The following is a 14,051-nucleotide window of genomic DNA, read 5'->3' on the forward strand; positions in this document are numbered from 1 at the left end:
TTTTTTTTTTTTTTTTTTTTTTTTTTTTTTCATATGATGACTGGCCGCACATAGGTTTTCTTTTAAAAAGTGTAACGATTTTTTAAATACTTGAATTTTTCATTGATAATCTGATTTTTTCTAAGATACTATTTTGGAAAATCATGATTTCCTTATGTGCCTAACTAGTTATAAAAGTTGAGAAAATTAAATGTGAGTATTCTATTTACATCAGTCTTTGAGTAGTTCTGATTTACTAACATCCTTTGATCTCGTTCCTATCCTTTTACAGTTCTAACATTCTATAACTTTTGAATTCCACTCATGGAATAAGATATTTTCTTACTGTAACAGGTTCTGTGGAGATTTGATGGGAAAAAACCGGATACCTTAGGCCTCAATACTCGGCTCTATAAGTGGATGCCCCAGAATGACCTTCTAGGTAAGACTCCGGTGAACAAATACTGGATATATTAGTAACAGCACATTAGAATGTTAATAGTCATGAAACAAGATTGTTGCATATTTGTTTATGAAAAACAAAATGTAGCTTCTTTATATTTATTTACCAGTCCTAGAGGAAAAGAATACGCTATAATTATTGGCATTTTATGACATACACTCACATTCTTTATGGTCAGAATCAGTGAGAATCTTTATTTCAGATGTTACTACATCTCACAGAACTTTTCAATAACTTCCTCAGCTGTCTCTCTGTCTCCTATTTCTACAACTTTACACCTGTTGTTTCCTCTCCTGCAGGGTTATTTCAAATGCCACCAAAAATAATAGCTCTTCTATCACCAGTGATTCTGTATTTTCTGAAGGATTAAATTGCTAATCTTAATCATAAAGTGATGACAGGTCATGATGAATTGTGATGTTTCCTTCCTCAATCCTAGCACCACCACCAACCCACTGCCTGCTGCCTTGCACACCCCACATATCACACTCTGTGACTGCACTTAAAATAGCAGTTCACATCATGCCCATCTCTTTGCTGTATTCTTTTTTACACATTTAAAAAATCTAGATCACACTTTTTCATTAGTCCAACTGGAACTCTTGTATTGTTTTGCAGTCTGAAGTCACACACACCATGCAGCCTTCACTTGCATACCCAGCACAAGTATTTGTTTTTTCCTCTGAAGTCTGAAAAGCAATAGTAAATTAGTTCAATGTGTTATCTAGAAAACACTGTCACTTTCAGAGCCTTTCATTGTGCGTCTCATTTTATTCCTATGAATAATTTTTCTAAAATTCACGCAATCCTAGGTCATCCAAAAACCAGAGCTTTTATAACTCACGGTGGAGCCAGTGGCATCTACGAGGCGATCTACCATGGGGTCCCTATGGTGGGCATTCCATTGTTTGCCGATCAACCTGATAACATTGCTCACATGAAGGCCAAAGGAGCAGCTGTTAGATTGGACTTCGACACAATGTCGAGTACAGACTTGGTGAATGCCCTGAAGACAGTAATTAATGATCCTCTGTGAGTAGAACAATATTTTTCACTAGGTGTTATTTATAGATAGCTTCTCTTGTCAATAGCGAGTGTGAGTTTCATCCTTTTTATAAGAGAGTAATTCTGAAAGAATTCAAATGATTTAACCAACCTGAAATCTGCTTTTATTTTTTATCTGTCATTTAAAAATTGTATTTGAAACCCATATGTCTAATGAATAGCCAGTTAGTGAAACAATTTTCTACACAAAAATAATTTTAAAATGATATAGATAATATAAAAATATATATTTCTTAAAATTTTGACATAATGAATCCATAGTAGAAAGGATGAATAAATGAAATAATATAATAAATATTTTAATTAAATATCTAAAATACCTCGGAACATGATGATTTCCCTGCTGAAAAATTAACTTTTATTATTATCATTATTGTAACGGACTTGAAATTGAGATTTAATTTTGATACCATAAAATCCTCCTCTTTGTGGTATAAACTCCAAATATATTTATTATGTTTACAGAGCCATGAAGCCATCATTATCCCATAATTTTAGAACATTTTTATTAGCACAAAAGAAACTGCAATGACACAGAAGTCACTTCCTATGACCACTCTGCCCTAGTCTAACACTAATTTGTTTTCTTTCTCTAGAGATTATTCTCTCTAGAGAAATTTCATATAAATGGAATTATACAGTGTAGGGTGCTGTGTAAATGACATTTCACCTAGCTTAATTTTTTGTTGTTTTTTATGGTGTTTGTTTGATTCATGTTGCTGTGTGTTTTAATACTTCATTTCTTTTTATAGCCGTTTACTATTTTTTAGTAAGGATATGTCATATTTTAGTTGTTAACTTCTCAGTTCATTGGCCTTTTGTTTGTTTCCAATTGTGGTTACTAGGAATATTGCTACACAAGTTTTTGCATAACCCTGTTTTCCTTTCTTTTGGGTTGATACTACAAGTGGAATTGCTGGCTCATGTGGGAACTGTATGTTTATGAAGAACTGCTAAACTGTCTTCCAAAGTACTTGTTTCATTCATCACTACCACCAGCAGTACAACGTGGTTACAATTCCTCCATACTTTTGCCAAACGTGTTGTTATCTGTCTTTTTGTTAAACCCTTCTTAGTGGGTGTAAAATGATCTCTCATCCTGGTCTCGGATTGCAATTTGTATGTCTTCTTTGAAAACATGTCTACTAAAATCCTTGAAACATTTTTAAACTTTGCTATTTGTCTTATTAAGTTTTAAGAACTATTTATGTATTATGGGTCATGTCAGATATATACTTTTTAAATATTTTGTCCCATTATTGGTGAACTAAATTTTCCTTTTTGATAATGGTCTTTGAAACACACACAAAAAAATTTTAAGTTAAATTTTTAATATTTTATTTTTTCATACCTAAAGATATCAATGTGCAAAATTCCTTGCAGAGTCCAGCTACCATCGATTCAGCATTTATAACTACTATCAATAATGCTTTTAAATAAGGAGGGTATCATCTAAAGGAATACTTTAAAAATACTTCTTCACAAAAAAAGAAGGTTAATGAATGATAAAAACACCTTTAAAGAAGATAGGAAATAATTGAAAAGAAACACAAACCAACTTGCACAAATAATAAAAAAATATATATATAAAGCAAACTGGTAGATTTAAATGTGATTGTACAAATACTTTCACTCAATCTAAACAGACTTAAAAAAAGAGCAGATAATGGGTAAAGACATAAAACATTTGAAGAACACAATTAACAAATGGAATCTTATAATGTAAAATGATACACACACAATCCCATATGTACATATACAATACACATGTATGTATTATATATATCAACTGGAAGACACATTTTCTTTTTTTTTTTTTTTTTTTTTTTTTTTTTTTTTTTTTTTTTTTTTTTTGAGACGGAGTCTCGCTGTGTCACCCAGGCTGGAGTGCAGTGGCCGGATCTCAGCTCACTGCAAGCTCCGCCTTCCGGGTTCACGCCATTCTCCGGCCTCAGCCTCCCGAGTAGCTGGGACTACAGGCGCCTGCCACCTCGCCCGGCTAAGTTTTTTTTTGTATTTTTTAGTAGAGACGGGGTTTCACTGTGTTAGCCAGGATGGTCTCGATCTCCTGACCTCGTGATCCGCCCGTCTCGGCCTCCCAAAGTGCTGGGATTACAGGCTTGAGCCACCGCGCCCGGCCTCACATTTTCTTAGAGGATGTCGAATAGTTATTTGAAGTGATATGTGGTGGGCAATAACTCAAGACTTAGTAAATATAATAAGATTTAATGTCATAGAAACTGTATGATGCAGTCATAGTGGAAGTGAGGCAGGTTATAAAAACTATAACTAACATATCTTTAAATTTTAGAGATCAAAAAAATACACTTCAAAAAATGTTAAAGTCAAGAAGTGGATCATAATTATGCATCTGCTTTTATCTCAGCAATTCTACTCTCAATTATATACCCAAGAGATATGTATAAATATATAAATATAACACCATCTAGAAGAATGTTTATGACAGAATTATCAATAGTGTCTAAAAATTGTTAGAAACTCAAATATGTATTAATCACAAAATGAAGAAGTAATTTGTGCTTTCTCAATCAACAAAATACTACACAGCAATGGAATTACAGAAGAACTGCTACATTAATAAAAGACACTAATGAGTACATATTATATCATTTAATACATAAGCAAGCAAAACTAATGTATACTACTCAGGTCAGGCTAACACTTAATTGGAGGACAACAGTAGTGACTAAATGGATCAGAAAAAGAGAATGATTCTAGGCAGGTTGTGATATCCTATACCACAGTCTGAACAGTAGGTAAGTAGATATCTTCACCTCAAAATAATGTTCAAGATGATCTTATATTTTTGAACTATTCACTTAGTGTATGTATATTTGTCTTTTGTATTTAATATTTAAATGTTTATTTTATGAGATATATAATGCATTTTAAAATTCTAGGAATCAAATAGCAAAATAAGCATAGAAAATAGAGAAAATCCTAGAGGTTCCATAATAGTGTGGTCAGTAAAAGCCTCTCTTAGAAGTAACATAAGAAGAAAGCCATAGAAAGGGAGAGAAGCATGCCTTGGGTTGTAGCAAGAGAGAATACTCCAAGAGCAGGAGAGAGGGAAAAAATGTGTGAGATGCTAAGATGAGGACATCTTTGGGAGCTTAAAGAAAAAAATAGAAGGCCAGTCTAGAAGACAGTGTGCAGGGGAAAAGTGTTAGGAAAAGAGCTTGCCAGTGTCTAACAATGTAGAGTTCTGTAGACCAAATAACAGAGTTGGATTTTATTCTTTAAATAGTGAGAAGCCAGGCCAAAATCTTAATCAGGGGAGTGCTATAAACTGACTTTAATTGCAAAAAATCATTCTGGCTACAGGGTGGGAAACAGTAGGAGACAAAAGAGTAATGTAGAAGCATAGTGACTAGCTATGAGGCGTGTCACTCACCATGACATAATTACTTTTTAGGAACTTAGAGATGATAATTCTCATATTGCATTTTCACAGTCTTTCCTACAGCACTTCAAATGATTCATGATGTTGAGCACGTTCTCCATATGTCTGCTTGAGAACTAACAGTGCAATTGAATTGTTCATAATACAAAGGATAAATGCTTAAGGGATGAATATCCTATTTTCCATGATGTGATAGTTTCACATTGTATCAAAACAACTCATATACCCCATAAATATAGACCCCATTAATATGTACCCACAAAAACTTTAAATTAAACAATTAAAAGCAAATTAAAAAGCCTTATATTTTCTCTGTTTCAAAATAATTAACTTTCTCACCTAACATTCAATTTCTACTTTAGAAAATATTTGTCAATGAGAAAAGTCCAATTTAAAAGCCAAACTTTCTATGATGACTCAAATTAAATTACACAAATTCTATGTCAATTCTTTGACAATTACTTTGAACTATTTGGCACTTTAAAAGCCTTTCATAAACTTGATATGCACAGACACATTAACTTACTTTCAGTATTAGCAAGGGAGGAGATCACTCCTCATATTGTTTTATGCCCAATTTCTGCCCCCAAAGAAAAAAGAAGTAAAAACTAAAAGGCAGAAATGAAATGCACAAGCAAACAGCCTGGTGCCACACTCTGGGCCTGGTAGTTAAAGATCAACACCTGACCTAACTGGTAATATTATCTATAGATTCCAGCATTTTATGGAAAAGCATTGTAAAAATCCCTGTCCTCTTCTGTTCCGTTGTGATTACTGGTGCATGCAGCTCCCAGTCACGTACCCACTGCTAGCTCAATCGATCATGACCCTCTCATGTGGACCCCTGTAGAATTGTGAGTCCTTAAAAGGGACAGCTCACTTGGAGAGCTCAGCTCTTGAGACAGGAGCCTTGCTGATCCTCCCAAATGAATAAACCCCTTCCTTCTTTAACTCGGTGTCTGAGAGGTTTTGTAAACATCTCTTCCTGCTACATTAATATCTTTATTTTTATCCTTCAGATATAAAGAGAATGTTATGAAATTATCAAGAATTCAACATGATCAACCGGTGAAGCCCCTGGATCGAGCAGTCTTCTGGATTGAATTTGTCATGCGCCACAAAGGAGCTAAACACCTTCGGCCTGCAGCCCATGACCTCACCTGGTTCCAGTATCACTCTTTGGATGTGATTGGGTTCCTGCTGGCCTGTGTGTCAACTGTGATATTTATCGTCATGAAATGTTGTCTGTTTTGTTTCTGGAAGTTTTCTAGAAAAGGAAAGAAAGGAAAAAGTGATTAGTTGTATCTGAGATTTGAAGTTGGAAAATCTGATAGATGAGACTACTTCAGCTTATTCCAGGAAGAAAGGTTATGATGCAGGATTTATTTCTTCTTGTGACCAAAAAATAAAAATAAAAATAAAAATAAAAAATTTTTCAAAATTTACTTTGTCAAATAAAACTTGTTTTTCAAAGATTTACCACCCAGTTAATGGTTGGAAATATTTTGTGCAAATGAAGAAAACACTCGGGAAAACACAAAATAATGTAAATCCATATGAACTTGTATTGAAATTTGTTGAACTTATATTGAAATTTGTTGTTCTAATTCATAGTTTATACAAAAAAAATCTACTCAGCTTAACTATATTTCACACATTCTACATAAACAAAAGAACATGAAGAAGTCCACTGACAGTATCAGGGCGGTTTTGCACATACTCAGAATAATTTGGCTTCATTTTGAACAGGATTGTATTGTTTTAACGGCTACTAAAGAAACTATTACATAGTGAAATTGTGTGGAAAGTCTCTCTTCCTTTTGATATTTTAAGATGAGTAGTATTGCCATCAACAGAACAAAGCTGGATGGAGAATGACTTTGATGAATGGAGAGAAGAAGGCTTCAGTCGATCAAACTTCTCAGAGTTAAAGGAAGAACTATGTAACCAGTGTAAAGAAAGTAAAAACCTTGAAAAAAGAATGGATAATTAGAATAATCAATGCAGAGAAGACCTTAAAAGAAATGATACAGATGAAAACCATAACATAAGAACTATGTGAGAAATGCACAAGCTTCAGTAACTGACTCAATCAACTGGAAGAAAGAGCATCAGCAATTGAAGATCAAATGAATGAAATGAAGTGAGAAGAGAAGTGTAGAGAAAAAAGAGTAAAAAGAAATGAACAAAGCCTCCAAGAGATATGGTCTTTATGTGAAAAGACCAAATCTATGTCTGATTGGTGTGCCTGAAAGTGATGGGGAAAATGGAACCAAGTTGGAAAACACTCTGCAGGATATGATCCGGGAGAATTTCCCCAACCTAGTAAGGCACGCCAACATTCAAATTCAGGAAATACAGAGAATGCCACAAAGATACTCCTTGAGAAGAGCAACTCCAAGACACGTAATTGTGAGATTCATCAAAACTGAAATGAAGGAAAAAATCTTAAGGGCAGCCGGAGAGAAAGGTCGGTTTCAGCACAAAGGGAAGCCCATCAGACTAAGAGCAGATCTCTCGGCAGAAACTCTCCAAGCCAGAAGAGAGTGGGGGCCAATATTCCATATTTTTCAAGAAAAGAATTTTCAACCCAGAATTTCATGTCCAGCCAAACTATGTTTCAGAAGTGAAGGAGAAATAAAATCCTTTACACACAAGCAAATGCTTAGAGATTTTGTCACCACCAGGACTGCCCTACAAGAGATCCTGAAGGAAGCACTAAACATGGAAAGAAGGAACAACAGGTATCAGCCATTGCAAAAACATGCCAAAATGTAAAGTCCATTGATGCTAGAAAGAAACTGCATCAACTAGTGAGCAAAATAACCAGCTAATATCATAATGTCAGGATCAAGTTCACACATAGCAATATTAACCTTAAATGTAAATGGACTAAATGATCCAATTAAAAGACACAGACTGGCAAATTGGATAAAGAGTCAAGACTCATCAGTTTGCTGTATTCAGGAGACCCATCTCACATGCAGAAACACACATAGGCTCAGAATAAAGGGATGAAGGAAAATCTACCAAGCAAACGGAAAACACAAAAAGGCAGGGGTTGCAATCCTAGTCTCTGATAAAACAGATTTTAAACCATCAAAGATCAAAAGAGACAAAGAAGGCCATTATATAATGGTAAAGGGATCAATTCATCATGAAGAGCTAACTGTCCTAAATATGTATGCATCCAATACAGGAGCACTCAGATTCATAAAGCAAGTCTTTAGAGACTTACAAAGAGACAGACTCCCATACAATAATAATGGGAGACTTTAACACCCCCCTGTCAACATTAGACAGATCAACAAGACAGAAAGTTAACAAGGATATCCAGTAATTGAACTCATCTCTGCACCAAGCGAACCTAATAGACATCTACAGAAATCTCCACCCCAAATCAATAGAATATACTTTCTTCTCAGCACCACGTCACACTTATCCAAAACTGTCTGCATAGTTGGAAGTAAAGCACTCCTCCACAAATGGAAAAGGAACAGAAATTATAACAAACTGTCTCTCAGATCATAGTGCAATCAATCTAGAACTCAGGACCAAGAAACTCTATCAAAACCACTCAACTACATGGAAACTGAACAACCTGTTCCTGAATAACAACTGGGTACATAATTAAATGAAGGCAGAAATAAAGATGTTCTTTGAAACCAATGAGAACAAAGATACATCATACCAGAATCTCTGGGACACATTTAAAGCAGTGTGTAGAGGGAAATTTATAGCACTAAATGCCCACAAGTGAAAGCAGGAAAGATCTAAAATTGACACCCAAACATCACAATTAAAAGAACTAAAGAAGCAAGAGCAGACACATTCAACAGCTAGCAGAAGAGAAGAAATAACTAAGATCAGAGCAGAAGTGAAGGAGATAGAGACACAAAAAACCCTCCAGAAAATCAGTGAATCCAGGAGCTGATCTTTTGAAAAGATCAACAAAACAGAAAGACCAATAGCAAGACTAACAAAGAAGAAAAGAGAAAAGAATCAAATAGATGCAAAAAAAAAAAAAAATGATAAAGGGGGTATCACCACCAACCACATAGAAATAAAAACTACCATCAGAGAAGACTATAAACACCTCTATGCAAATAAACTAAAAAATCTAGAAGAAATGCATAATTTCCTGGACACTTACACTCTCCCAAGACTAAACCAGGAAGAAGCTGAATCCCTGAATAGATCAATAGCAGGCTCTGAAATTGAGGCAATAATTAATAGCCTATCAACCAAAAGAAGTCCAGGACTAGAGGATTCACAGCTGAATTCTACCAGAGGTACAAGGAGGAGTCCGTACCATTCCTTCTGAAACTATTCAAATCAATAGAAATAGAGGGAGTCCTCCCTAACTCATTTTACGAGGCCAACATCTTTCTAATACCAAAGCCTGACAGAGATACAACAAAAAAAGAGAATTTTAAACCAATATCTCTGATGAACATTGATGCAAAAATCCTCAATAAAATACTGGCAAACCAAATCAGCAGCACATCAAAAAGTGTATCCACCATGATCAAGTGGTCGTCATCCCTGGGATGCAAGGCTGATTCAACATATGCAAATAAGTAAACATATTCCAGCATATAAACAGAACCAAAGACAAAAAACACATGATTATCTCAGTAGATGCAGAAAAGACCTTTGATAAAATTCAACAGCCCTTCCTGCTAAAAACTCTCAATAAATTCAATAGTAAAGACTTGCAATCAACCCAAATGTCCATCAGTGACAGACTGGATTGAGAAAATGTGGCACATATACACCATGAAATACTATGCAGCCATAAAAAAGGATGAGTTTGTGTCCTTTGGAGGGACATGGATGCAGCTGGAAACCATCATTCTTAGCAAACTATCACAAGAACAGAAAACCAAACACCACATATTCTCACTCATAGGTGGGAACAGAACGATGAGATCACTTGGACTCGGGAAGGGGAACATCACACACTGGGGCCTATCATGAGGAGGGGGGAGGGGGGAGGGATTGCATTGGGAGTTATACCTGATGTAAATGACGAGTTGATGGGTGCTGACGAGTTGATGGGTGCAGCACAGCAACATGGCACAAGTATACATATGTAACAAACCTGCACATTATGCACATGTACCCTACAACTTAAAGTATAATAATAAAAAAAAAATAATAATAATAATTCAGTATTGATAGAACATATCCCAAATTAATAAGAGCTATTTATGACAAACCCACAGCCAATATCATACTGAATGGGCAAAAACTAGAAGCATTCCCTTTGAAAACCGGCACAAGACAGGGATGCCCTCTCTCACCACTCCTATTCAACATAGTGTTGGAAGTTCTGGCTAGGACAATCAGGCAAGAGAAAGAAATCAAGGGTATTCAGTTAGTAAAAGAAGAAGTCAAATTATCCCTGTTTGCAGATGACATGATTGTATACTTAGAACACCCCATTGTCTCCACCCGAAATCTCCTTAAGTTGATAAGCAACTTCAGCAAAGTCTCAGGATACAAAATCAATGTGCAAAAATCACAAGCATTCTTATACACCATAACAGACAAACAGAGAGTCAAATCATGAATGAACTCCCATTCACAATAGCTTCAAAGAGAATAAAATAGCTAGGAATCCAACTTACAAGGGATGTAAAGGACCTTTTTAAGGAGAACTACAAACCACTGCTCAGTGAAATAAAAGAAGACACAAACAAATGGAAGAACATACCATGCTCATGGATACGAAGAATCAATATTGTGAAAATGGCCATAGTGCCAAAGGTAATTTATACATTCAATGCCATCCCCATTAAGCTACCAATGAGTTTCTTCACAGAATTGGAAAAAACTGCTTTAAAATTCATATGGAACCAAAAAAGACACCACATTGCCAAAACAATCTTAAGCCAAAAGGACAAAGCTGGAGGCATTACACTACCTGACTTCAAACTATACTATAAGGCTACAGTAAACAAAACATCATGGTACTGGTACCAAAACAGAGATATAGACCAATGGAACAGAACAGAGCCCTCAGAAATAATACCACACATCTACAGGCATCTGTTATTTGACAAACCTGATGAAAACAACTAATGGGACAGGATTCCCTATTTAATAAATGATGCTGAGACAATTGGCTAACCATAAGTAGAAAGCTGAAACTGGATCCTTTCCTTACTCCTTATATGAAAATTAATTCAAGATGGATTCGAGACTTAAATGTTAGACATAAAACCATAAAAACCCTAGAGGAAAACCTAGGTAATACCATTCAGGACATACACATGGGCAAGGACTTCACGTCTAAAACACCAAAAGCAATGGCAACAAAAGCCAAAATTGACAAATGGGATCTAATTAAACTGAATAGCTTCTACACAGCAAAGGAAAATACCATCAGAGTGAACAGGCAACCTGAAGAATGGGAGAAAATTTTTGCAATCTACTCATCTGACAAAGGGCAAATATCCAGAACTGACAAAGAACTCTAACAAATTTATAAGAAAAAAACAGCCCCATCAAAAAGTGGGCAAAGGATATGAACAGACACTTCTCAAAAGAAGACATTCATACAGCCAACAGACACATGAAAAAATGCTCATCATCACTGGCCATCAGAGAAATGCAAATTAAAACCACAATGAAATGCCATCTCACACCAGTTAGAATGGCAGTCATTAAAAAGTCAGGAAACAACAGGTGCTGGAGAGGATGAGGAGAAATAGGAACACTTTTACACTGTTGGTGGGACTGTAAACTAGTTCAACCATTGTGGAAAACAGTATGGTGATTCCTCAAGGATCTAGAACTAGAAACACCATTTGACCCAGCCATCCCATTACTGTGGATATATCCAAAACATTATAAGTCATGCTGCTATAAAGACACATGCACATGTATATTTATTGCGGCACTATTCACAATAGCAATGACTTGGAATCATCCCAAATATCCATCAGTGACAGACTGGATTAAGAAAATGTGGCTCATATACACCATGGAATATTATGCAGCCATAAAAAAGGATGAGTTTGTGCCTTCTGTAGGGACATGGATGCAGCTGGAAACCATCATTCTCAGCAAACTATCGCAAGAACAGAAAACCAAATACTGCATGTTCTCACTCATAGGTGGGAATTGAACAATGAGATCACTTGGAAACAGGAAGGGGAACATCACACACCGGGTCCTATTGTGGGGAGGTGAGGGAAGGGATAGCATTAGGCGAGACACCTAATGTAAATGCCAAGTTAATGGGTGCAGCACACCAACATGGCACATGTATACATATGTAACAAACTGGCCCATTGTGCACATGTACCCTAGAACTTAAAGTATAATTAAAAAAAAAAAAATTAAACAAAAAAAAAGAATGTTGAATATTGGCTACAGATCTCTGTTGGCTTCCGGGATTTTGGATCATAAGTCCATTGTTAGTCTGATGAGCTTCCCATTGTATGTAATTTTGCCTTTCTCTCTAACTGTCCTTTAAATTTCTTTTTATTTTGACTTTAAAGAATTTGATAATTGTTTGTCTTGGGGATGATCTTCTCATGTATTATCTCACTGGGGTTTTCTGCATTTCTAAATTTGAATATTGGCCTCTCTGGCTAGATTGGAAAAGTTCTCATGGATGATATCCTGAAGCATGCTTTCCAAGTTGTTTTCATTGTCCTCATCTGTTTTAGATACACCAATTACTCTTGAAGTTTTGTTCATTCCTTTTTATTTTTTTTCTCTGTTATTGCCCACCTGTTTTATGGCAGAAAACCTGTCTTAAAGCTCTGATACTCATTTTTCAGTTGATTTATTTTGTTATTAATACCTGTCATTGCATCATAAAAGTCTTTTGGTGTTGTTTTCAACTCTATCAGGTAGGTTACATTTTCTCTTTACAGGCTACTTTGTTAACTTCTGCAATGTTTTATTATTATTTTTAGCTTTCTTGCATTGGGTTACATTATGCTCCTTTAGCTCAGCCAACTTTGTTTGTATCCCTATATTGAATTTTACTTCTGTCATTTCAGCCATCTTAGCCTCAGCCCAGTTCCAAACCCTTGCTGGAGAGGTGATGCTGTAATTTGGATGAAAGAATGCACTCTGTCTTTTTGAGTTTTCACTGTTCTTGCATTGATTCTTTCTTATTTTTGTGGGCTTATCTGCCTTCAGTTTTTGAGGTTGCTGACCTTTGGGTTTTTTTTTTTTTTTTCTTTTATTCTATTTGATTGCCTTGAGGGTTTGTTTGTGATATAAGGTGGATTCAGCCAACTGGCTTTGTTTGTAGAGGGAGCAGTCTTCTGTTCCCAGTTCCTGGACTGTATGCTTTAACTCTGGTGGACTTGCATTGAGCCCCAGCTTTGTTCTCTGCCTTTTCAAGGCTTTAAGCCTACCACACTGGGGCGATCAAGGTGTGGCAACTGCAGCAGAGTGCTACTGAGTGCAGGAGTATCTGCCTCTTTCTGAGTGTTCACCACAGTGGCAGAAGCAAAGCAGTTGGAAGGGGAGTGGAAGGCCCCTGCTGCAGACTGTGTTATGTCACACTGGAGGTGGTGTTTGTTTAGAGTGGGGTGATTGCCAGCACACATCTGGGTGCCTTCTCTTTGCCCTGCAAGCAGAAGTGATCACTCAAGGTATGGGAGGCTCCCCTGTCCTCTGTGCAACATCAGCAAAAAGGTGGGCACTGGCAAGACAGGGATTTCTGGTTCTGTGCTCATCAAGGCTCTGTCTGCAATGCTGCAAAGACTGTCAGGGTGATTTGAGTGAATGTGGTGGGTGGTTGGGCATGGAGGAATGCACTGCACTCCTGTGTGCTGCTGGGTCAGGTACAGCAAATCCCACCCATGCAGACATGCACTCAGCAAAGTGGTGTGAGGAGTTTCTGTAGGCTCAGTGGAAGCTGCAGTATGGGAGGGAACAGGCAGACTGGTGCACAGTTGTAGGGGCTGCCTCCGTGGAACTCTCTATCAGTCAGGCCTGTTCCTCTGTTGCAGAAACTATGGTGTGGGACCCCAGGACACCAAAGACTGCCCTGTACGTAGGCATGACAAGACTGGGACTCCAGGAGAGAGTAGAAGATCAAGGAGTGCTCAAATCAGACCAGCCTCATCTGATGTGCAGGATCACCAT

At 36.6% G+C, this 14,051-nt stretch overlaps 1 protein-coding gene across 4 annotated transcripts in view; it reads left to right on the forward strand.

Annotated features, from left to right (window-relative positions):
- Nucleotides 1-6,230, forward strand: part of LOC112624279 (UDP-glucuronosyltransferase 2B9-like) — a 15,284-nt gene extending 9,054 nt beyond the window's left edge. For 3 of the 4 annotated variants that reach the window (XM_025384789.1, XM_025384790.1, XM_025384791.1), the window contains 3 exons: nucleotides 334-421; nucleotides 1,255-1,474; nucleotides 5,951-6,230. In XM_025384789.1, the coding sequence (XP_025240574.1) occupies nucleotides 334-421; nucleotides 1,255-1,474; nucleotides 5,951-6,230 (588 nt within the window). The remainder of the gene's footprint in view (nucleotides 1-333; nucleotides 422-1,254; nucleotides 1,475-5,950) is intronic. The other variant, XM_025384792.1, reaches the window with a different exon arrangement.
- Nucleotides 6,231-14,051: the final 7,821 nt, after the last annotated feature.

Source organism: Theropithecus gelada, chromosome 5 (assembly GCF_003255815.1).
Source record: "Theropithecus gelada isolate Dixy chromosome 5, Tgel_1.0, whole genome shotgun sequence".
NCBI lineage: Eukaryota > Metazoa > Chordata > Mammalia > Primates > Cercopithecidae > Theropithecus > Theropithecus gelada.